This window comes from Mustelus asterias, unplaced genomic scaffold (genome assembly GCF_964213995.1).
Source record: "Mustelus asterias unplaced genomic scaffold, sMusAst1.hap1.1 HAP1_SCAFFOLD_44, whole genome shotgun sequence".
In the NCBI taxonomy this organism is placed as follows: domain Eukaryota; kingdom Metazoa; phylum Chordata; class Chondrichthyes; order Carcharhiniformes; family Triakidae; genus Mustelus; species Mustelus asterias.
In genome coordinates this window covers 2653483-2677605 of record NW_027590121.1, presented here as the reverse complement: position 1 = coordinate 2677605, position 24123 = coordinate 2653483, and the positions used below count along the sequence as shown (strand labels likewise).

Genomic DNA, 24123 nt, shown 5'->3' with positions numbered 1-24123 from the left:
CCCTGAAGTATTACCTGGGACTCTTGATTACTAGTCCAGCGACAATATCACTACGCCACTGCCTGCCTTTTATATGAAATTTATATGCATCTCCGAGCCTGTAATGGTGTATTGGTCTGTAATTTTAACAATCTAATTCAATATTAAGACCATAAGACCATAAGACATAGGAGCGGAAGTAAGGCCATTCGGCCCATCGAGTCCACTCCACCATTCAATCATGGTTGATTTCAACTCCATTTACCCGCTCTCTCCCCATAGCCCTTAATTCCTCGAGAAATCAAGAATTTATCAATTTCTGTCTTGAAGACGCTCAACGTCTCGGCCTCCACAGCCCTCTGTGGCAATGAATTCCACAGACCTACCACTCTCTGGCTGAAGAAATTTCTCCTCATCTCTGTTCTAAAGTGACTCCCTTTTATTCTAAGGCTGTGCCCCCGCGTCCTAGTCTCCCCTGCTAATGGAAACAACTTCCCTACGTCCATCCTATCTAAGCCGTTCATTATCTTGTAAGTTTCTATTAGATCTCCCCTCAACCTCCTAAACTCCAATGAATATAATCCCACGATCCTCAGACGTTCATCGTATGTCAGGCCTACCATTCCTGGGATCATCCGTGTGAATCTCCGCTGGACCCGCTCCAGTGCCAGTATGTCCTTCCTGAGGTGTGGGGCCCAAAATTGTTCACAGTACTCCAAATGGGGCCTAACCAGTGCTTTATAAAGCCTCAGAAGTACATCCCTGCTTTTGTATTCCAAGCCTCTTGAGATAAATGACAACATTACATTTGCTTTCTTAATTACAGACTCAACCTGCAAGTTTACCTTTAGAGAATCCTGGACTTGGACTCCCAAGTCCCTTTGCACTTTAGCATTATGAATTTTGTCACCGTTTAGAAAATAGTCCATGCCTCTATTCTTTTTTCCAAAGTGCAAGACCTCGCACTTGCCCACGTTGAATTTCATCAGCCACTTCTTGGACCACTCTCCTAAACTGTCTAAATCTTTCTACAGCCTCCCCACCTCCTCAATACTACCTGCCCCTCCACCTATCTTTGTATCATCGGCAAACTTGGCCAGAATGCCCCCAGTCCCGTCATCTAGATCGTTAATATATAAAGAGAACAGCTGTGGCCCCAACACTGAACCCTGCGGGACACCACTTGTCACCGGTTGCCATTCTGAGAAAGAACCTTTTATCCCAACTCTCTGCCTTCTGTCTGACAGCCAATCATCAATCCATGTTAGTACCTTGCCTCGAATACCATGGGCCCTTATTTTACTCAGCAGTCTCCCGTGAGGCACCTTGTCAAAGGCCTTTTGGAAGTCAAGATAGATAACATCCATTGGCTCTCCTTGGTCTAACCTATTTATTATCTCTTCAAAGAACTCTAACAGGTTTGTCAGGCACGACCTCCCCTTACTAAATCCATGCTGACTTGTCCTAATCCGACCCTGCACTTCCAAGAATTTAGAAATCTCATCCTTAACGATGGATTCTAGAATTTTGCCAACAACTGAGGTTAGGCTAATTGGCCTATAATTTTCCATCTTTTTTCTTGTTCCCTTCTTGAACAGTGGGGTTACAACAGCGATTTTCCAATCCTCTGGGACTTTCCCTGACTCCAGTGACTTTTGAAAGATCATAACTAACGCCTCCACTATTTCTTCAGCTATCTCCTTTAGAACTCTAGGATGTAGCCCATCTGGGCCCGGAGATTTATCAATTTTCAGACCTTTTAGTTTCTCTAGCACTTTCTCCTTTGTGATGGCAACCATATTCAACTCTGCCCCGACTTTCCTGAATTGTTGGGATATTACTCATGTCTTCTACCGTGAAGACTGACGCAAAGTACTTATTAAGTTCCTCAGCTATTTCCTTGTCTCCCATCACTAGATTACCAGCGTCATTTTGGAGCCCAATGTCTACTTTTGCCTCCCGTTTGTTTTTAATGTATTTAAAGAAACTTTTACTATCATTCCTAATGTTACTGGCTAGCCTACCTTCATATTTGATCCTCTCCTTCATTATTTCTCTCTTTGTTATCCTCTGTTTGTTTTTATAGCCTTCCCAATCTTCTGACTTCCCACTACTCTTTGCCACATTATAGGCTCTCTCTTTTGCCTTGATGCATTCCCTGACTTCCTTTGTCAGCCATGGCTGCCTAATCCCCCCTCTGATAACCTTTCTTTTGTTTGGGATGAACCTCTGCACTGTGTCCTCAATTACTCCCAGAAACTCCTGCCATTGCTGTTCTACTGTCTTTCCCACTAGGCTCTGCTTCCAGTCGATTTTTGTCAGTTCCTCCCTCATGCGCCTGTAATTACCTTTATTTAACTGTAGAACCTTCACATCTGATTCTGCCTTCCTTCTTTCAAATTGCAGACTGAATTCTACCATATTATGATCACTGCTTCCTAAGTGTTCCCTTACTTTAAGATCTTTTATCACATCTGGCTCATTACATAACACTAAGTCCAGAATAGCCTGTTCCCTCGTGGGCTCCATCACAAGCTGTTCCAAAAAGCCATCCTGTAAACATTCAATGAATTCCCTTTCTTTGGGTCCACTGGCAACATTATTTACCCAGTCCACCTGCATATTGAAATCCCCCATGATCACTGTGACCTTGCCTTTCTGACATGCCCTTTCTATTTCGTGGTGCATTTTGTGCCCCTGGTCCTGACCACTGTCAGGAGGCCTGTACATAACTCCCATTATGGTTTTTTTGCCTTTGTGGTTCCTCAACTCTACCCACACAGACTCCACATCGTCTGACCCTATGTCGTTTAGTGCTATTGATTTAATTTCATTTCTAATTAACATGGCAACCCCGCCCCCTCTACCCACCTCTCTGTCTTTTCGATAGGTTGTGAATCCCTGGATGTTTAACTGCCAGTCCTGAACCCCCTGCAACCACGTCTCTGTGATGCCTACCACATCATACCTGCCAGTCACAATCTGGGCCACAAGCTCATCTACCTTGTTCCGGACACTGCGGGCATTTAAATATAGCACCTTTAATTCCCTATTGACCGTCCCTTTTTGTTTTCGTAGTGTGGTGGACCTTGGTCTACTGAGCCTTTCCAGACACTGTGTCATATTTTGTGAGATGGGGACTATCGTAACCTCTCCTGAGCGCTGTCTTTTCGTGATTTTTTGTAATCCTAAGCAGCTACGCTTCCCACTGATTCCTTCACCTCTTGGTTCCCTGACATTCCCTTCCCCCCCAATCTCTAGTTTAAAGTCCTATTGACCACCCCATTTACTCTCTTCGCCAGAACACTGACCCCAGCTCGGTCCAGGTGGAGACCATCCCAACGGTATAGGTCCCCCCTGCCCCAAAACTGATGCCAGTGTCCCATGAAAAAGAACCCCTCTTTCCCACACCACTCTTTCAGCCACGTGTTAACTTGGAGAAATTTCTTCAGCCAGAGGGTGGTGGGTCTGTGGAATTCATTGCCACAGAGGGCTGTGGAGGCCGAGACGTTGAGCGTCTTCAAGACAGAAATTGATAAATTCTTGATTTCTCGAGGAATTAAGGGCTATGGGGAGAGAGCGGATGGAGTTGAAATCAACCATGATTGAATGGTGGAGTGGACTCGATGGGCCGAATGGCCTTACTTCCGCTCCTATGTCTTATGGTCTTATGGCTCTCCTTGGAGTGAGTGTCTTTGTGTCTCAGCAGGCTGGATGAAGCAGTGAATCCCTTCCCACACACAGAGCAGGTGAATGGTCTCTCCCCGGTGTGAACTCGCTGATGTATCCGCAGGTGGGATGACGTTTTAAACCTCTTTGAGCAGTGAGAGCAGCTGAACGGTCTCTCCTCAGTGTGAATGCGCTGGTGGGACACCAGATCCTGAGAGCTTCTGAATCCGCTCCCACAGTCAGAGCATTTAAAGGGTCTCTCATTGGTGTGAGTGAGATTGTGTGTGCGCAGGTGGAATGACTGAGTGAATCCCTTCCCACACACAGAGCAGGTGAACGGCCTCTCCCCGGTGTGAACTCGCTGGTGTATCCGCAGGTGGTATGATGTTCTAAACCTCTTTGAGCAGTGAGAGCAGCTGAACGGTCTCTCCTCAGTGTGAGTGCGCTGGTGGGACACCAGTTCTCCAGAGCTTTTGAAACCTCCCCCACAGTCAGAGCATTTAAAGGATCTCTCCTGGGTGTGAGTGAGATTGTGTTTCAGCAGGGTGGATAATTGAGTGAATCCCTTCCCACACACAGAGCAGGTGAACGGTCTCTCCCCGGTGTGAACTCGCTGGTGTGTCTGCAGGTTGTATGATGTTCTAAACCTCTGTGCAGTGAGAGCAGCTGAACGGTCTCTCCTCAGTGTGAATGCGCTGGTGGGACACGAGATCCTGAGAGCTTTTGAATCCGCTCCCACAGTCAGAGCATTTAAACGGTCTCTCATTGGTATGAGTGACTCGGTGTGTCTTCAGGGTGGATGACTGAGTGAATCCCTTCCCACACACAGAGCAGGGGAATGGCCTTTCCCCAGTGTGAACTCGCTGGTGTCTCCGCAGGTGGTATGATGTTCTAAACCTCTTTGAGCAGTGAGAGCAGCTGAACGGTCTCTCCTCAGTGTGAATGCGCTGGTGGGACACGAGATCCTGAGAGCTTTTGAATCCGCTCCCACAGTCAGAGCATTTAAACGGTCTCTCATTGGTATGAGTGACTCGGTGTGTCTTCAGGGGTGGATGACTGAGTGAATCCCTTCCCACACACAGAGCAGGGGAACGGCCTTTCCCCAGTGTGAACTCGCTGGTGTCTCCGCAGGTGGTATGATGTTCTAAACCTCTTTGAGCAGTGAGAGCAGCTGAACGGTCTCTCCTCACTGTGAATGCGCTGGTGGGACACCAGTCCCTGAGAGCGTTTGAATCTGCTCCCACAGTCAGAACATTTAAAAGGTCTCTCCTGGGTATGAGTGACCTTGTGTTTCTGCAGGCTGCCTAAATGAATGAATCCCTTCCCACACACAGAGCAGGTGAATGGTCTCTCCCCAGTGTGACTGCGTTGATGAATTTCCAGCTCAGATGGGGCTCTGTATCTCTTCCCACAGTCCCCACATTTCCACGGTTTCTCCATGGTGCGGGTGTCCTTGTGACTCTCCAGGTTAAACAATCAGTTAAATCTCACACAGAACACGGGTACAGTCTCTCCCCGCTGTGAATGCTGCGATGTATTTTCAGGCTGTGTAACTGGTTAAAGCTCTTTCCACACTCAGTGCACTGGAACACTCTCACTCGGGTGTGTGTATCTCAGTGCATTTCTAATCACAGCGATGTTTACAATCTTTTGAAGCCAAGAGGCCAAACAAACATTTCTCCTGTTCGATTCAAAGGCCGATGATATTCAGGTCTCAAGAAGTCGAGTCACTCTGTCAGATCTCGATGTGATGTTGGAGATTTCTGTCTGATTTCTCCTTGTCTCATATCCTGCAAGTCAATTTAGAAAAAAACATCGCAATTCAGAATACGATCGAAATTCAAATCTACATTTCTAGTTTCTATGGAGCATTCATTAAAGACACAGTCATGGAGTATTAAACCTGCCCAGCAGGGCCTCCCGTATCAGCACACAGGCAGCTGTTTTGTGAGACTGCCGGCAGTACAGACAAGTCAGAGATAAGGGTGTCCTCAGGAGTGGGATTCATTGTGAAAGCTCAGGGACGGTTGATAAGATGGAGCAATTCAATGATTCTAATGAACATTCTTTCCTCTCCCATTCCCCAAAAGCTGTAAATCTCCATCCCACACACTCTCCCTCCATTCTCACTCTGCTGTATCTAATATTCACCCTCCCAATTCTCCTGAAGGTGCTGATTCAGGCTGATTGACAGATCCATGCTCACTGCTTCCTGTCCAGCACAGAAATCAGAACAAATAGGAGCTGCAGTCAGCATTCGGCCCATCGAGTCTGCTCAACCATTCATTCAGATTATTGGTTGATCTACCTCTGCATTATTTTCCCCACACTGTCCCCCATATCCATCGATATCTTCAATATCTTGAAACCTATCAATCCCTCTCTTGAAAAATCTTGATGACTGAGGCTCTATAGTCCTCTGGGGTAGAGAATCCAAAACATCACCACATCCTTGAGTGAAGAAATCCTTCCTCATCTGAGCTTTCTCTCCATTTTCCAGCCTGTTCCCAATAATTATTGACTCCCTTGTCATTCGAAAACTGTCTAACTCATCCTTGAATATATTCAATCCCTCCCCTATGGAAGAGAAATCTAGATACTAACAATTCTCTGAGGGAAGAGATTGTTGGAAATATATAATATAGCTGCAGTCCAAAATTACACAGCCAGATATAATAAGTGTATTTTATTACAGAGCTATAAATAATATATCTAATCTGTACCATATAACAACAGGGGAGCTGATAGCCTTGTGGTATTATCGCTAGACTATTAATCCAGAAACTTAGCTAATGCTCTGGGGACTCAGGTTCGAATCCTGCCACGGCAGATGGTGGAATTTGAATTTAAGGGAAGGAAATCTGCCGTCCTTACCCAGTCTGGCCTACATGTGACTCCAGAGCCACAGTAATGTGGTTGACTCTCAACCATCCTCCGAAATGGGCCAGCGAGCCATTCAGTTCAAGGGCAATTAGGGATGGGCAATAAATGCTGGCCCAGCCGGCAATGCCCGTGTCCCAAGGATGAATAAAAAAAAAACAACATCAGACATTTCTCTGTCCTATATTAGTTTACTGTCCCCTTTAATATATATATCAGAAATTAGATGGGCACATGAAGGAAATAAAGTTGCAGGGGAAAGGGAATATAGAAAGGGAATGGGACTGACTGGATTGTTCTACAAAGAGTCGGGATGGACTCGAGTTACTGAATGGACTCCTTCTGCGCTGTAATGACTCGATGAGTGGAAATATATAACATAGCTTCAGTGCTACATTACAAGATGAGAAATAATAATAAATGTACTTTGTTACAGAACCATAAATAATATACCAAATCTATAATATAACAACACTAAGCATATCTCTGTCCTATATTAATTTATTGTTCTATTAAATGTCAGCCATCCCCTGGGGAAACCAGCCCTTTAATTGTGAACATTAGGAAAGGGACCATCCTTTTAACCAGACAAATCAATGTGTCAAGCTGAGGGAGCAAAGGATGTCAATGTCTTTAAGAGAGAGAGAGAGAGACCTGGGCCAACCTTTCCAGAGTCTGCAGCCTCCCTGGATTCACTTCCTTTCCCTTCAGTTGCTGCAAGTCCCCAATTTCCCCCAGAATGAGAAAAGAAATGGAAAGGGGGATAAAAGAAAGTGTTTTACTCACAGATGTGGGAGACAGAAGGAAGTTTGAGTCTGTCTGAAGCTCAATCTTCATTCGGCGAGAACAGCAGCAGCAGCTTTCCGGGTGAACAAGCTCATTGTCTGGTTTCCGCATTCAGACAATGGGGGGGCTCTGGTTGGCTGCAGGAGAAAGGTACTTCCGGTCCTCCAACTCTTCCCATTGGTCAATACCTCTGCGAGCTGGTGGGAAGGGGCGGGCAACCCTCCGCACATGCGCAGCTGCCCCTCTCCCTTGGACATGCGCAGTCCTGGGCCGGGGGGAGGGGGAGATCACCGAGCGGCTTCTCGCTCTGGCCGGAGCCGCCAGCCAGTTGCCTTGGAAACCTTGGCTCGAGGAGGTGCAGGGGGAGGGGAACAATGGGTGGGGGCGGGGTTCCCGCGTCCGCTCGCCCGGGCCTGCGGACTGGAACCCCAGGACGTCGTGGCGGAGCAGGCCGATGTCTATTGGCTGATTCAGGCTCGGCTCTATCGTGGCGTCACAATGCGGAAGTTGTCCAATGAGCTTCAGAGTGAAACTCCCTCCTCTGGACAACATCTGGGAGGAAATCAATGTTTCCCCCTTTCCATTTCTTTTCTCATTCTGGGGGAAATTGGGGACTTGCAGCAACTGAAGGGAAAGGAAGTGAATTCAGTCGGTATGTTCCACACATTTTTAGTCCAGTCAGATAGACATATATCTGTCTGGCAGCCTGCATGGAGATTTTCAGTTCTCTGTGTCCAGGACAGGTGATTACCTTCTTTTTGAGGTCTGCCCTTTTGATCTATCCCTCATTTAATTTAATTTGGTTTACTTGTTTTGCCAAAAAGATTAACAGAATAGTTAGCGATTTATTTCATGTTTAATTGTTTTGCCAAAAAAGATGAGCAGAATGTTTATTTGTCCCTCAGTTCATTTGATTTAGTTTAATTGTTTTACTGAAAAGATTGACAGGAAGCAGTGAGCATGGGTATGTCAATCAGCCTGATTCAGCACCTTCAGCAAAATTGGAAGGATAAATATTAGATACAGCAGAGTGAGAATGGAGGGAGAGTGTGTGGGATGGAGATTTACAGCCTTTGTGGAATGAGAGGGGAAAGAATGTTCCGTAGAAACTAGAATTATCTGTTCTGAATTTCTATCTTGTACTGAGTGATGACTTTTATAAACTTCTTTTACAGGATATCAGGTGATGAGGATTTACAGACAGAAATCTCAAACCAAACGTCCCGTCCTCACTCAACTCATCAGGATCTGATTATCATCGGCCTTTGAATCCAGAAGAAGAAATGTTTCTCTGTACCGTCTGCTTCAGAAAGTTTTAAACATCAATGTGAGTGGCAAATCACCGAGACACACACATACTCGAATGAGAGTGTTCCAGTGCACTGACTGTGGAAAGAGCTTTAACTAGTTATACAGCCTGAAAAAATATTACAGCATTCACAGCGGGAGAGACTCTACTCGTGTTGTGTGTGTGGATGAGGTCTCAACTTTGAATCAAAACAATTCTGTGATTTATTTTATTCATTCGTGGGACATGGGCATCGCTGACTGGCCAGCATTTATTACCCATCCCTAGTTGCGGCACGGTAGCAGAGTGGTTAGCACTGCTGCTTCACAGCTACAGGGACCAGGGTTCGATTTCCGGCTTGGGTCACTGTCTGTGTGGAGTTTGCACATTCTCCTCGTGTCTGTGTGGGTTTCCTCCGGGTGCTCCGGTTTCCTCCCACAGTCCAAAGATGTGCGAGTTAGGTTGATTGGCTATGCTAAAATTGCCCTTAGTGTCCTGAGATGCGTAGGTTAGAGGGATTAGTGGGTAAAATATGCAGGGGTATGGGGGTAGGGCCTGGGTGGGATTGTGGTCGGTGCAGACTCAATGGGCCAAATGGCCTCTTTCTGTACTGTAGGGTTTCTATGAATCTATGATTGTCTGCATGTAGAAGGTATTTGGCATGCTTGGTTTCATTGGTCAGAACATTGAGTACAGGAGTTGGGACGTCTTACTGAAGTTGTCGAAGACATTGGTAAGACCACACTTTGAATACTGTGTACAGTTCAGATCAACCTATTAGAGATAGGATATTACTAAACTCGAAAGAGTGCAGAAAAGATTTACTAGGATGCTACCGGGACTTGGTGGTTTGAGTTATAAGGAGAGGTTGGATAGACTGGGACATTTTTCTCTGGAGCGTAGGAGGCTTTGGGGTGATATTATGGAAGTCTATAAAATAATGAGGGGCATAGATCAGCTCGATAGTCAATATCTTTTCCCAAAGGTAGGGGAGTCTAAAACTAGAGGGCATAGGTTTAAGGTGGGAGGGGAGATAAAAAGGGTCCAGAGGGGCAATTTTTTCACACAGAAGGTGATGAGTGTCTGGAACAAGCTGCCAGAGGTAGTAGTAGAGGCAGGCACAATTTTGACTTTTAAAAAACGTTTAGACAGTTACATGTGTAAGGTGGGTATAGAGAGATATGGGCCAAACATGGGCAATTAGGACTAGCTTGATGGTTAAAAAGATAAGGGCGCCATGGACAAGTTGAGCTGAAGACACTGTTTCCATGCTGTAAACCTTGATGACTCTATGATCTGTGCTTGTTAACTGTATTTAAATTGGGATTTGAACCTCTGAACGGATGTTGCTAAGTTAGAAATTAAATTGATTCCTTTCATTTTAAGTATTGTTCAGCGGTTAATTGTTTACGTTGTTAGTGTTGTATTTAAACAGTTGTGAATAAAGTTTATTTTAATATTTTAAAAATCTCTATTTTCTCATCACTCCTGGAGCAAAGTCTCCTCTCCTCACATTTTTCCCAAAAAGATAAATGTTGAGGTCTCGTCTGGCTTCCTAATATAACTTGGAGTTCCGGCCTGGTATCCTAACAATGGTTACAGAGTGACTAAGGCTGGGAACTAAATATTGCAGAGTATTTGACACTTTCAAAAGATAGGAAGCTTGGAAAAGGAGGTGGGGTAGCTCTGTTAATGAAGGATGATATTAGTACAGTAGTGAGAGATGTCCTTAGCCTGAAAGAGCAACACAAAGAATCAGACTGGGTTGAGATGAGAAATAGCACAGGAAAGAGGTGGGAGTGGTCCCTCAGCCTCCTCACAGTAGTTACCAGTCAGACAGGGTGTACAGGACACTGATGCAGACTCCCTCAGAATATGCGGCGTGCAATGGCTAACATGGCCTGAAGAGTAAGAAAACATTTTGAAATGATCAAGGCACTGACACAAACTCCAGAGACAAACGGACTTTAAGACAATGAAGATGGACTAAAGCTTAAAGGAATTTTGGATTGGGACAATTGAAGGCTCGGGAGAAATAATACTTCATAACATTTATCCACAAGATGGATCCAGGTGAATGGAGAGCTGGAGAATCTTTTATGTCCACACAATCTACTGCATTGATTAAATGTACTGACTATAACTCAGAGTGGATCCCTCTCTCCGGGAATCTTGTTTGTGGAGTGTCGGGAGAAAGGGAGGAATGTTGTCCGCCCACACCCTGTAGGGAGGGGGATGTAACCCCACACTAAACTGTACACTGGAAATTTCCAGTGCCCAACATGAACCCACACAGGTGGCATCCCATGGAGAAGGGGAACACAGTGTGACCACCCAGGAGCCTCAATACCAGTACGGTAACACCCACTGCCCAACTCCAGGTTCTGCTTCCACCCACCAGACCCCCCACCGACAATCAGACTTTTGGTAATAATCCACATCCGGCCTCCTCACAGGGAGCGGGTAGAGGGGGATTCCGGACCAGCTCATAAGATTTTCAGACAGAATAGTAATAAAGAGTTAAATAAGACCATAAGATATAGGAGCAGAAATAGGCCGTTTCCCCATCGAGTCTGCTCCACCATTCAATCATGGCTGATATGATTCTCATCCCCATTCTCCTACCTTCTCCCTGTAACCCTTGATCCCCTTATTGATCAAGAACCTATCTATCTCTGTCTTAAAGACACTCAATGACCCGGCCTCCACAGCCCTATGTGGCAATGAATTCCACAGATTCACCACTCTCTGACTGAAGAAATTCCTTCTCATCTCAGTTTTAAAGGAGCGTCCCTTAACCCTGAGATTGTGCCCTCGAGTTCTAGTCTCTCCCACTCTTGGAAACATCCTCTCCACGTCCACTCTATCCAAGCCCCTCAGAATGATTCTTGAAACTAGTTGATAGCTAACAGGGGAATAGACTAGACATATGTGTATGCAGTAAGAAGATTAAACAATTACAATTTGAAAACATATGCTGATATTTCTAAATGTATTTTGAAAATGTTCTAAGTATTGCTCACATCACCCAAAAGCAAAGATGCTGCAAAGTATGATGGTATCAGCTAAAAGTTCAGAGCCAAAGGCCTGGGATCCCTTTAGTTCGCAGAATTTATATCAGAAAGTTTCTTATGAGGGAACACACATTGAAACTTTATGAAAAGAGATATTCATTGTCTGGACATAGAATAGATATGTATCTGGACACAGGAACACATGTCTGTTCAGTTTGGCAATGAGCCGGTGGGAACATTCACTTTGACCTCTATGATGAGCGGTTATAGTTACTTAGCAATAGGGATGAGTTCAGCCAAGATGGATGTGAGCACCTGGCATTGAATGGCTAATGAGATATCATTATGCTGACTGGCAGAATGTGGTTGTCTGGGGTACTTGATAGAGATTTATATTGATGTGTGTATACTAAATGTAATTGATTTTAAGCTAATATAAGGCAGGAATTATTGATAAGAAAATCTATAATTGATCTGTTTTTGATTGTACATGTCAGAACCAGCTGAGATGTTTTGCCGCTCTGGAGCTACTTAACCCTTTGATGGTCTCCGGGCAGCTGCTTGTTTGTTTGTCTTTTTAAAATAAATGTTACATCTTTATACAGAGATACCTGCCTCATGAGTTTTACATTAAGTTAAAACATAATTGGCCATCTCAAAATACCCCGCAACAGAGCGGGTGAGGATAACCGATGATCCAAAGGGAAACTTACTGAGGTGCTGCTTCCCAACAAGAAGTGGATCCTGAAACTGTCGGAACATCTACTGGAGTTGAGGAAAGAAACCTGCGCTGCAATGACTGTGATAATCCTGACAGCTTTAGGGTGGAGTCAATCTTTATTTGGTGCAGATTTATTCACAGAGTGAAACATTACAGGTGTATACCTCCTAACTCCAGGCACCGTCACTAACTGTCCCTTTATAGATCCAATCAATAACCTCCATGTAGTTCACCTTAATCGATACAATTAACACCCACAGTCAGAGCATCAAGAAAGGCTCCAATCAGTGTGACTGCCCTAGTGTCCCAGCAGCTCCGATGACGAAGTGAATCCCTTCCCACACACGGGGCAGGAGAATGGCTTCTCCCCAGTGTGAACTCGCCAATGGCTCAGTCGCTTGGATGATGTTCGAAACCTCCTTGTGCAGTGAGAGCAGCAGAACGGTCTCTCCTCAGTGTGAATGCACTGGTGGATCTTCAGGTCGGCAGAGTTTCTGAAGCAACTCCCACAATCAGAGCATTTAAAGGCTTTCTCATTGGTGGGAGTGCACTGGTGTCTCAGCAGATTGGATAACTGAGTGAATCCCTTCCTACACTCAGAGTAGGGGAATGGCCTCTCTCCCGTGTGAACGCGCTGGTGTATCAGCAGGGTTGATGAGTCATTGGGTCCCTTCCCACACTCAGAACAAGTGAACGGTTTCTCCCCAGTGGGAACTTGCTGGTATATCAGCAGATTGGAGGAATTACTGAATCTCTTCCCCCACACAGAGCAGGTGAATGGCCTCTCCCTAGTGTGAACTCGCTGGTGTCGCTGCAGAGTGGATGAATCAATGAATCCCTTCCCACACACAGAGCAGATGAACAGCTTCTTTCTGCTGTGCGTGGGTCGATGGGTTTCCAGTTCACAGGGGGCATGGAGTCCTTTCCCACAGCCCCACATTTCCACCATATCTTCAGGGTATGGACGGCCTTGTGACTCTCCAGGTTTGACGATTTCGCTCCCTGGATTTAGTTCTCCAACCTTCCCCTTGAAGGGAATATACCCTGACATTGCCTGCAATAGATTTTCCTTAAAGGTGACCCATTGTTCAGCCAGCGGCTTTTCTGCCAACATTTGATTCCAACTCACTCGACTCAGATCCATTCTCATCCTATCGAAGTTGAGGCTTTCCCTCAATTAATGATCCCCGTTCTGGATCATTCCTTGTCCTTTTCCATGGCCAACCTGAACCTTATGATACAATGGTCACTCTCCCCTCAATGCTCTCCCACTGATATTTGATCCACTTGGGCCAACTCATTCCCCAGAACCAGGTCCAGCAGTGCCTGCCCTCTCACTGGAGCAGAAACACACTGCTGCAGAAAATTATCTTCAACACCTTCCAGGGACTCATATCCCTCTTGTCCCTTTGCACCATTTGGTTTTTTAATTGGTCCGTTCAAATGTTGGCTCGGCAATGATTGGGTTAAATCAGTCTCCATAGACTTTGTGATGTAAAAAAGTATAAGAAGGGATTCCCCGAGCACAGAGATTAGTCGAGGTTTTACATATTGCATTGACTGGTGCCATGGCATCTGGGGCAGAGCAGGGAGCATTTCCGTGGAGATGCTGCTTCTACCCAGAGTGTAATGGTAATGCTGCTGCACTTTGATACGACTGCTCAGACATTAGCCTGTGTCAGCTCTTATTGATACTGAATAAAATCTAACCACCGTCACCAATAAGGGTTATCACTGGCAATCATTTCAGAGTTTGGGAAAAGGGGAGAAAGAGCTAATTGACTCCCGGAACCCCATTTTCTAACATCGCTGTGTCAAAAATAAAATCTCATCTCCCCCTCTGGCTCTTTTGCCAATTACCTCAGAGGGACTCACTTTCTGTTAAAGAGCCTGCCAATGAGCCCAGTCCCGGATGTGATTAACAGCAGCAATAACAGCAGAATTCAACCCCTGTAATCACTTGTGAACTCGCTGGTGTGTCTGCAGGTGGGATGACTGAGTGAACCCGTTCCCACATACGGTGCAGGTGAATAGCCTCTCCCCAGTATGAACTCGCTGGTGTCTCTGCAGATTGGTTAACTGAGTGAATCCCTTTCCACAGGCAGAGCAAGTGAATTGTTTCTCCCCAGTGTGATCTCGCTGGTGTACCCGCAGATAGGATGACATTCTAAATCTCTTTGAGCAGTGAGAGCAACTGAACGGTCTCTCCTCAGTGTGAATGCGCTGGTGGGACATCAGAACCTGAGAGCTTTTGAAGTCGCTCCCACATTCAGAGCATTTAAAGGGTCTCTCATTGCTGTGAGTGACTCTGTGTCTGCGCATGCTGGATAACCAAGTGAATCCTTCCCCACACACAGGACAGTTGAACGGCCTCTCCCCGGAATGTACTCGCTGGTGTATCCGCAGGCTGGATAAGTCAGTGAATCCCTTCCCACACACAGGACAGGTAAACGGTCTCTCCGCAGTGTGAATTTGCTGGTGTGTCTGCAGATGACATAACTGAGTAAATCCAGTACCACAATCAGAACAGGTGAATGGTCACTTCCCCGTGTGAATTCATTGGTGTGTATGCAGGTTGGATGAATCATAGAATCCCTTCCCACACACAGAGCAGGTGAACGGCCGCTCCCCAGTGTGACTGCGTCGATGAATTTCCAGCTCAGATGGGAACCTGAATCCCTTCCCACAGTCCCCACATTTCCACGGTTTCTCTATGGTTCGGGTGTCCATGTGACTCTCCAGGTTAAACAATCAGTTAAATCTCACACAGAACACGGGTACAGTCTCTCCCCACTGTGAATGCCGCAATGTTTTTTTCAGACTGTGTCCCTGGTTAAAGCTCTTTCCAGAGTCAGTGCACTGGAACACTCTCACTCGGGTGTGTGCGTGAGACTTGGTAAATTCTCAGTCACGCTGATGTTTAAAATCTCCAGAAGCAAAAAGAACAGAGAAATATTTATCCTTCTAGATACAAAGGCTCATGATGTTCAGGACATGATGAATTGAATGACTCTGTCAGATATTGATGTGACATTTGCTTTGAGATTACTGTCTGTAAATCCTCACCTTCTGATATTCTGTAAAAGGAATTTATTAAATTCATCACTGTCAGTACAGGTTAGAAATTCAGAACAGACAGTTCTAGTTTCTATGGAACATTCTTTCCTCCCTCATTCTCCAAAAGCTGTGAATCTCCATCCCACACACTCTCCCTCCATTCTCACTCCGCTGTATCTAATATTCACCCTCCCAATTCTCCTGAAGGTGCTGATTGAGGCTGATTGACAGATCCATGCTCACTGCTTCCTGTCCTGGACACAGAGAGCTGAAAACCTCCATGCAGGCTGCCAGACAGATAAATGTCTACATTACTGGAGTAAAAATGTGTGGAATGTACAGACTGGATTCACTTCATTCCCTTCAGTTGCTGCAAGTCCCCAATTTTCCCCAGAATGAGAAAATAAATTGAAAGGGGGAGAAAAGAAAGTGTTTTACTCACAGATATTAGGGAGAGCAGGAAGATTTTGTCTGACTGCATCTCCATGTTCATTCACAAAACGCCCGCACTCTGATTGACTGGAGGACCAGAGTCCTTCCGGTCCTCCAACTCTTTCCATTGGTCAACACTTCAGCATGACGGTCAGGAGGTGAGCTCTCTTTGCACATGCGCGGCTTCCCCTCTCCTCTGGACATGCGCAGCCCAATGTGGCCCGCCCGCGTGGTGGATAGAGCGGTTTCTCCATCGTGGGCGATTGTGGGAGCTGCGGCCGCCATTACTCATCCGGAACCCAGTCTCTAAACTCCTGGGACTGTGATGGAAAGTGGGAGTGGGGAGCGCAGTGACCCCACCCTGACACAAAGTACATGTGGGGAGTCACTGGATTGGATTGGGATGTCCCCTTTACAAAACAGTTTGTTAACTTCAGGTGGAAAGATTTAGATACTTGGGTGACATTGGGGAAGGCAGCAGGTGAGTGTGAAACTGATCCCGAGAGTCAGCACCTTCAGGGGAGGAGAACTGGGGAAAAAGGAGGAGGATAGTCGGATAAATTAGTGTTACAATCAATCGTATCAATAGGCCTGCATGAGTTTCCTCCAGGTGCTCCAGTTTCCTCCCACAATCTGAAAGACATGCTGGTAAGGTGCATTGACCCGAACAGGCGCCGGAATGTGGCAATTAGGGGACTTTCACAGTAACTTCATTGCAGTGTTAATGTAAGCCTTACTTGTGACTTATAAATAAACTTTACTTTAGGAAGGAGGGAGTCTGTGGGGACAGAGATTTATAGTTTGAGATGAAGAAGGATTTTGTGTGACATGTATTTACCCCATTAATTCCCCCAACCCATACACGAAGAGGCAATTTGCCATGGCCAATCCACCTAACCTGCACATCTTTGGAGTGTGGGATGAAATTGGAGCACTCTGAGCAACCTCATGCAGACACAGGGAGAACGTGCAAACTCCACACAGAGAGCTGTGGCACAGTGGTTAGCACTGCTACCTCAGAGTGCCAGGGATCCGGTTCAATTCCAGTCTTGGGTGACTGTGTGGAGTTTGCACGTTCTCTCTGTAGCTGCATGGGTTTCCTCTGGGTGCTCAGGTTTCCTCCCACAGTCCGAAAGACATGCTGCTTAGCTGCATTGGCCGTGCTAAATTCTCCTTCAGTGCACCTGAACAGGCGCCAAGCGTGACGACTAGGGGATTTTCACAGTAACTTCATTGCAGTGTTAATGTAAGCTTCCTTGTAACACCTGAGGCCAGAATTGAACTCAGGTCCCTGGCACTGCTGATCACTGTGCCACTTTGCTGCCTGTGTTTTGAGAAATCATATTAAAATCTGGAACTCAGATGGGGTATGGATTGGTGTTAAGTGGGAAAGTCTGGATCAATGCATTACTCCAGAGAGCCAGGAATCAGATTTACAGAATGGATTCCTGTAATAGCAGCAATCCCATTGCTATATGTTGGTCAGACTGAGGGAAGTTTTTAAACTGGACACCACAGGTGTGTTAAAGGATAACATACTCATGGAATTTATGAACTATCTGAAATAATATTGAGAGCAAAGAAATCAATCTGGAAAATTGTAGTCACTTCACGTTGTTCCAGGAGAAGTGGGATTAGGTTGTGTAGATGTCTGGTTTTACACAGCACACAGTCAGCCTGTGGTTTCACCCTGGATGAAGAATCTCTGAATTGTACCATTCAAATCACTCAATGGGTTTATCAGGAGCCAGAATGTCTGCTCAGAAAGAGGAATGTTGGTGTGAAACCAATGAGAAGTAACACACACACTCACAGACACCCTCACACACTCACAGACACCCTCACACACACACACAGACACCCTCACACACACACAGACTCTCAGATGCCTCAAAATATCTCCTGTTACCTTACTGTTCTCAGTTTTTTTGATGTAAATCCTGAATGAATTATAAAATCACACACAAATACTTGTTGAGCTTCCCCTGAAAGACATCGATACTGTTCATTTCACTCCCTGTGGTCATGATTTCCATATTCTCACCATTCTTTAGGTGGAGAAATTTATCTTGGATTTCCTATTGGGTTTCTTGGCGACTGTCTTGTATTGATGGTCTCCAGTTTTGCCTTTCTCCAAAAGAAGAAACATTATTTCAAAACCTTTTATAATTTTGAAGCCCTCTATTAGGTTCCCCCTCAGCCTTAATTTTTCAAGAAAGCGTGAGCGTGTCAATCCTTTCCTGATGGATAACCAAATACACAGTTTAAAAATCATTTATGGGATGTGGACATCGCGAGCTTGGCCAGCATTTATTGCTAACCTCAGATTGACCTTGAGAAGGTGGTGGTGAGCTGCTTTCTACATTTCTGGTATCATCATTAAAAATAATCTCTGTACCCTTCTCCAGTGCAGAGATATCTTTTTTATAATACGGTGACCAGGATGGCATGCAGTGGTCGGTAAGATTCTTGATCAGGGAGTCACAGGTTATCCAAAAGTGGTTTGAGCTTATCCATGGTTTTAAATTAGAATATTAAGAAGCAACAATTTAAAAATGATGCATTGTAAACGGGGGGAAAAAAACAGAAGACCCATGGCAGGTGACTGGCTGGGGTCTTAGCACTGATCCTGCATTACCCCAATAATCACTGCCTGCCAGTTGGAAAAAGACCTGTTTAATCTTACTCTATTTACTGTCTGCCAAAAAGTTTTCAATCTCAATACATTCGCCCCAATCCCATGTGCTTCAATTTTTGTGAAGAAGTTGCTGTGTTGGTGGACGAGGGGAATCGGGTTCACATTTTCTATCTCAGGGCATAATCATCAACAACTTGTATTTACACAGAGTGTTGTGGGACTGGAGGAGGTTACTGAGATACTGAGGATCTTTTTAAAATTAATTTTTACTGGATGTAGACGTCACTGGCTGGGCCAGCATTTCTTGCCCATCTCTAACTGCCTCCATTTCAGAAGGCATTTGAGAGTCAACCACATTGCTGTGGGTCTGGAGTCACATGTAGGCCAGACGAGGTAAGGACAGCAGGGTTCCTTTCTTAAAGGACATGACTGAACCAGAGTGGTTTTGACGACGATCAACAATGGTTAAGGTTTGTCATTAGACTTTTAATTCGAGATTTTAATTGAATTCAAATTTCACCATTGCCTGTGGTGGGATTCGAACCTGGGTCCCCAGAGCCTTACCCTGAGTCCTGTGATAATTCCACTGTGCCGCTGCCTCCCCTATTCATCCAATTGTTATTGTTTATCTCAGGGCGCAGAAACAACAGAATCCAACGTTGCCGGTCACACATGAAGTCGTCTATGTTTCAGCAGGCTGTAATACTGAGTAAATCCCTTCCCACACATGGAGCAGTTGAACGGTTTTGCCCCAGTGTGAACTCGCTGGTGTCTCTGCAGGCTGGATGGATCAGTGAATCCCTTCCCACACACAGAGCCGGTGAACGGCTTCTCCCCGGTGTGAACTCGCTGGTGTCTCTGCAGGTTGGATACCTGAGTGAATCCCTTCCCACACACAGAGCTGGTGAACGGCTTCTCCCCGGTGTGAACTCACTGGTGTCTCTGCAGGCTGGATACCTGAGTGTATCCCTTCCCACACACAGAGCAGGTGAACGGTCTCTCCCCGGTGTGAACTCGCTGGTGTGTCTGCAGGCAGGATGAATCAATGAATCCCTTCCCACACACAGAGCAGGTGAACGGCCTGTCCCCTGTGTGAATGTATTGGTGTCTCAGCAGGTCAGACGACTGAGTGAATCTCTTGCCACAAATGGAGCAAGAGAATAGCTTCTCCCCTGTGTGAGTGCGGCGGTGTGTCCGGAGGCTGGATGACTCCGTGAAAGCCTTCCCACACTCGGAGCAGATGAATGCCCTCTCCCCGGTGTGAACAGGCCGATGTTTCAGCAGGTGTTGTAAAGAAGCAAATGCTTTCCCGCACACAGGGCAAGCGTAAGGCCTCTCCCCTGTGTGAACACGCTCGTGTATCACAAGCTGGGATGAACGAGGAAACATCTTCCCACACACGGAGCAGAGGAATGGCCTCTCCCCAGTGTGAACTCGCCGGTGCCTCAGAAGATAGTGAGACCGTGTGAATTCCTTCCCACACACCGAGCAGGTGAACAGCTTCTCCCCAGTGTGAACTCGCTGGTGTGTCAGCTGGTCAGTTGATTGAACTTCTTCCTTTCTACACATTGAGGAGGTGAATGGTTTCCCTCCAGTGTGAATACTCTTGTGTGTCAAAAGGTGTGAAAATCGAGTGAATCTCTTCCCACACAGGGAGCAGAGGAAAGGCCTCTCCCCAGTGTGAACTCGCTTGTGTGTCAGACGATGAGATGAATGAGCGAATCTCTTCCCACAAACAGAACAGGGGTACGGCTTCTCCCCGGTGTGAGTGTCCTGGTGTCTCAGCAGACTAATCCTTCTTTTGAAGGTCTTCTCACATTTAAAACATTTAAAATGTCTCTTCTGAGAATGAACCTGTTGGTGAACGGTGCAGTGGGAGGACTGAGTGAATCTCTTCCCACACTGGGAGCAGCTGAATGGCCTGTCCTTGGTGTGAACTTGTTGGTGCTCAGTGAGATGCACTGAGTCGCTGAACGACTCCCCACAGTGAGAGCAGCTGAACGGTCTCTCGTGTGTGTGAAGGAGCTGGTGCTCTGCAAGGCGGGAGGACTGGCTGAACCTCTTCCCGCAGTGGGAGCAGCTGAACGGTCTCTCGTCAGTGTGAAGGAGCTGGTGTTGGGCCTGTTCCTCAGATGTCTCGACACTGTCCCCAGAGTCAGAGCTTTGAAGAGGCCTCTGATCAATGTGATCGAGTTGGTGAGCCAGCAGGTTGGACGAACACATGAATTTCTTCCCACACACGGAGCAGGTGAATGAACTCTCACTATTGCGAGTTCGCTGTCGTGTCAGCATGTTTTCCAGCTGTTTCAATCCCTTCCCACAGGAGGAGCAGATGAACGGATTCTCACCAGTTTCCAACTGAGATGGTCAATTAAATCCCTTCAGATGCACAAATTTTCAGATCCCGATGAACCGATTGACTCTGTCAGACGTGAGATTCGATCATCCAGACTGCAGATCCTTCTCTTCAATTTCCTGCAAAGTAAGTTTACAAAGAATTACATGGATGGCAGAGTGGTTAGTACTCCTGCCTCACAGCACCAGGGACCTGGGTTCGATTGTAGCCTTGGTTACCTGTCTGTATGGAGTTTGCACATTCTCCTCATGTCTGTGTGGGTTTCCTCCGGGCGCTCCAGTTTCCTCCCACTCTCCAAAGATGTTCAGGTTAGGTGGTTGCCCCTTTCTGTCCCAAGATGTGTAGGTTAGGGAGATTAGCGGGGTAAATATGTGGGGTTACGGGAATAGCCTGGGTGGGGTGGTCTGAAAGGCCTCCTTCTGCACTGTAGGGATTCTATGAATACATGAGATACACAAAACACAAACAGGCCAGTCTAATTTTTTTAATTCATTTTTACGGGGTGTGGGCATCGCCGACGGGGACAGCATTTACTGCCCATCCCCAACTGCCCTCCATTTCACAGGGCATTTGAGAGTCAACCACATTGCTGTGGGTTACATGTAGGCCAGACCAGGTAAGGACGGCAGATTTCCATCCTTAAAGGAAACCAGTGAACCAGATGGGTTTTTACGACAATCAACAATGGTTTCATGGTCATCATCAGACTTTTAATTGAATTTAAATTTCACCATCTGCTGTGGTGGGATTCGAACCTTGGTCCCCAGAACATTATCCTGGGTCTCTGGGTTGCTAGTCCAGTGATAGTTCCACTGTGCCACTGCTTCCACCACCCCCCACCCCCACCCCTGATCTGTATTGGAATTTCTAATCCACACAAATCTCCTCTCATTCTGCTCACCTCAACTCAGCTTTTCAGCTCAACTTTTTAATCCCTTTTCTCTCATGTTCTCATCTGGTTTCCTTTTTAAAGCATCTCAAGTATTTGTCTCAACCACTTCCAGTCGCGGTGAGTTCCATATTCTAACAACTGTCTGAAGAAATAAATATCTCCTCCTGTTGATTTATTCGTCTCTGTTGTCTGTTCATGGTTCCCAGTATTGGAAACACCAACAAGTGGAAACATTCCATTCACATCTACCTACTTATCCCATTCAGAAAGCCTACATCAGAAGAGACAACTCTTGGTTTGAGCTTGTTGTGTGTAAATCCTCCCTTTCTAACCCCCTGTTTAAGAAAAAGTGTCCAAAATGCATCACGATAGAAAATCGCAATATTGTCTCAGGTACAAGTAATTCAGAAAACTATTATTTATTATGAGGGGAATTGAGTAAAAGCAGGGAAGTTATGTTTCAGTTGCACAGGGCATTGGTTAGACATATCTGGAGCAGTGTGTACATTATTGGTTTCCTTATTTAAGAAAGAATATGAGTGCATATTATTCCTTAACTGCTTTATGAGAAGCAGTTCATAGAAGGTTTAGTAGATTAATACTTGGAATAGGTGGATTGTCTGATGAGGAGCAGTGAGACAGTCTCTGCTTGAGTTTAGCTTCTGCTCGACTTCAAAAGAGTAAGAGGCAACTTAATTTAAACCTTCAAGATTCTGAAAACTCTTGACAGGGTGGATATGGAGAGAAGGGTTAAAGCAAATTACTGCGGATGCTGGAATCTGAAACCAAAAGAGAAAATGCTGGAAAATCTCATGAGGTCTGGCAGCATCTGTGAGAAGAGAAAAGAGTTGAAGCTTCGAGTCCAGATGACCTTTTGTCAAAGCATAAAAAAGGCATAGAAAGTGGGAGATATTTACACTGTGAGGGAATGAAAGATGGGTCCAAGCCACAGGAACCAGAGGAAAGGATGCTAATGGCAGTCCATAGAGAGAATCGAAAGTGTGAATGGCCAAACAGCAGAGAAGCTGAAGAAGTTGTGATGGATGAAGATGTGGGGGAGGGGGGGGGGGTGGATTGGAGGGAGGACAAATTGAGAAAAAGGGGGAAAGGCGAAGCAAAGGGGGAGAAAAGGTGCTGCCTGACCTGCTGAGATTTTCCAGCATTTTCTGTTTTGGATCTGGAGAGGATGTTTACTCTCAGGGGAGAATCTAGGGAGTCGCTGTTTTAAAAAACAGCCTTGCCCATTGAAAACAGAGATGAGATGTTTTTCTCTCAGAGGGTCATGAATCTTTGGATTCACGTTCTTCAAAAGTGGAAGTAGAGTCTGATTTCAATTCGATAAATCTCTTGGGGCGACAGGGATCAGGGTATTGAATTTGATAATCAGCCATGACAATAATGAATGGCGGCGCATGCTCGAAGGGCCGAACGGCCGACTCCCAGCTTCTATTTTCTGTGTATGTTTCTATGTAAGGAGTCTCACCAGGTTTACTTGGTAGCAAATACAAAATAAACCTGTTGGACTTTAACCTGGTGTTGTGAGACTTCTTACTGTGTTCACCCCAGTCCAACGCCGGCATCTCCACATCATGTTTCTATGTAAACATGAGGAGCCCGGGGCTGAAGTGTAACCAAAAGCTGTGTAACCGCTTTAGGGAACTATACAGGGTTTTCAACTCTCACACTGAATATGGACATGGCCCATGGACTCATCAAGGCTGCAAACAGCAGCTGCAGCCTGGGTGGGTGAAGCTGTTTCGAAACCTATTGCTCATTGTGCTATTGGACCGGGAGTTAGGACCTGGAGGGGAAGCAGAAACATGAAGTCCCGCCCACTCGCTGTTGCGTCACCAAGACACCGCGCATGCGCTCTCCTCCCTGCTGAATCAAGATGGCGGCCGTTAACCTCGCCTCGGGAAAAAGACCGGAAGCTGCAAACACAGACCGACGGGCTCATTTTCGAGATTTGAGGCCTTGACCAGGTATTTAGAAACCCTCTACGTCCATCCGCCGGTTCCATTGCTCCCTCTATGTTTCCGCATCCTTACCGGCTGCTGATGACAGAGGAACTTCTCTCCGATTGCTACCACCCACACTGTGCGTACTGCAAACGCCGTTGCTTACTGCGCATGCTCCAGACTGTAACATTACTGCGCATGCGAACTACTTCCCGTGCGTTGTATGGGGACGCCTCAGCCCCGCCCCTCATTCACTCCGATTGGTTAGAGGACCAGCCGCTCCTGCTCGGTCCTCCAGCCCCGCCCCTCATTCACTCCGATTGGTTGGAGGACCAGCCGCTCCTGCTCGGTCCTCCAGCCCCGCCCCTTCCTATTGGTCCGGAGCTGCCGTCAATCAGCCCCCGGGCATTGTGATGTGGAGCATGCGCAGTGTCATTGCTGTCCTTGGCGCTT

The 24123-nt window shown here is 46.2% G+C and overlaps 1 protein-coding gene across 1 annotated transcript; it reads right to left on the bottom strand.

Moving 5' to 3' along the window:
- Window positions 1-18931: 18931 nt before the first annotated feature.
- Window positions 18932-23815, bottom strand: LOC144483015 (uncharacterized). The gene is made up of 2 exons (XM_078201840.1): window positions 23761-23815; window positions 18932-20939 (listed from the first exon to the last, which is right to left on the bottom strand). Exon 2 carries the CDS (start codon window positions 20754-20756, stop codon window positions 19395-19397), a length of 1362 nt encoding a protein of 453 aa, XP_078057966.1. The 5' UTR covers window positions 20757-20939; window positions 23761-23815; the 3' UTR covers window positions 18932-19394.
- Between the last annotated feature and the right edge of the window lie 308 nt (window positions 23816-24123).

What these genes read in the sequence shown, in the direction of transcription:
- LOC144483015 (XM_078201840.1), bottom strand. Translation starts at nt 20,756, where the DNA reads ATGCTGACACGACAGCGAACTCGCAATAGTGAGAGTTCATTCACCTGC.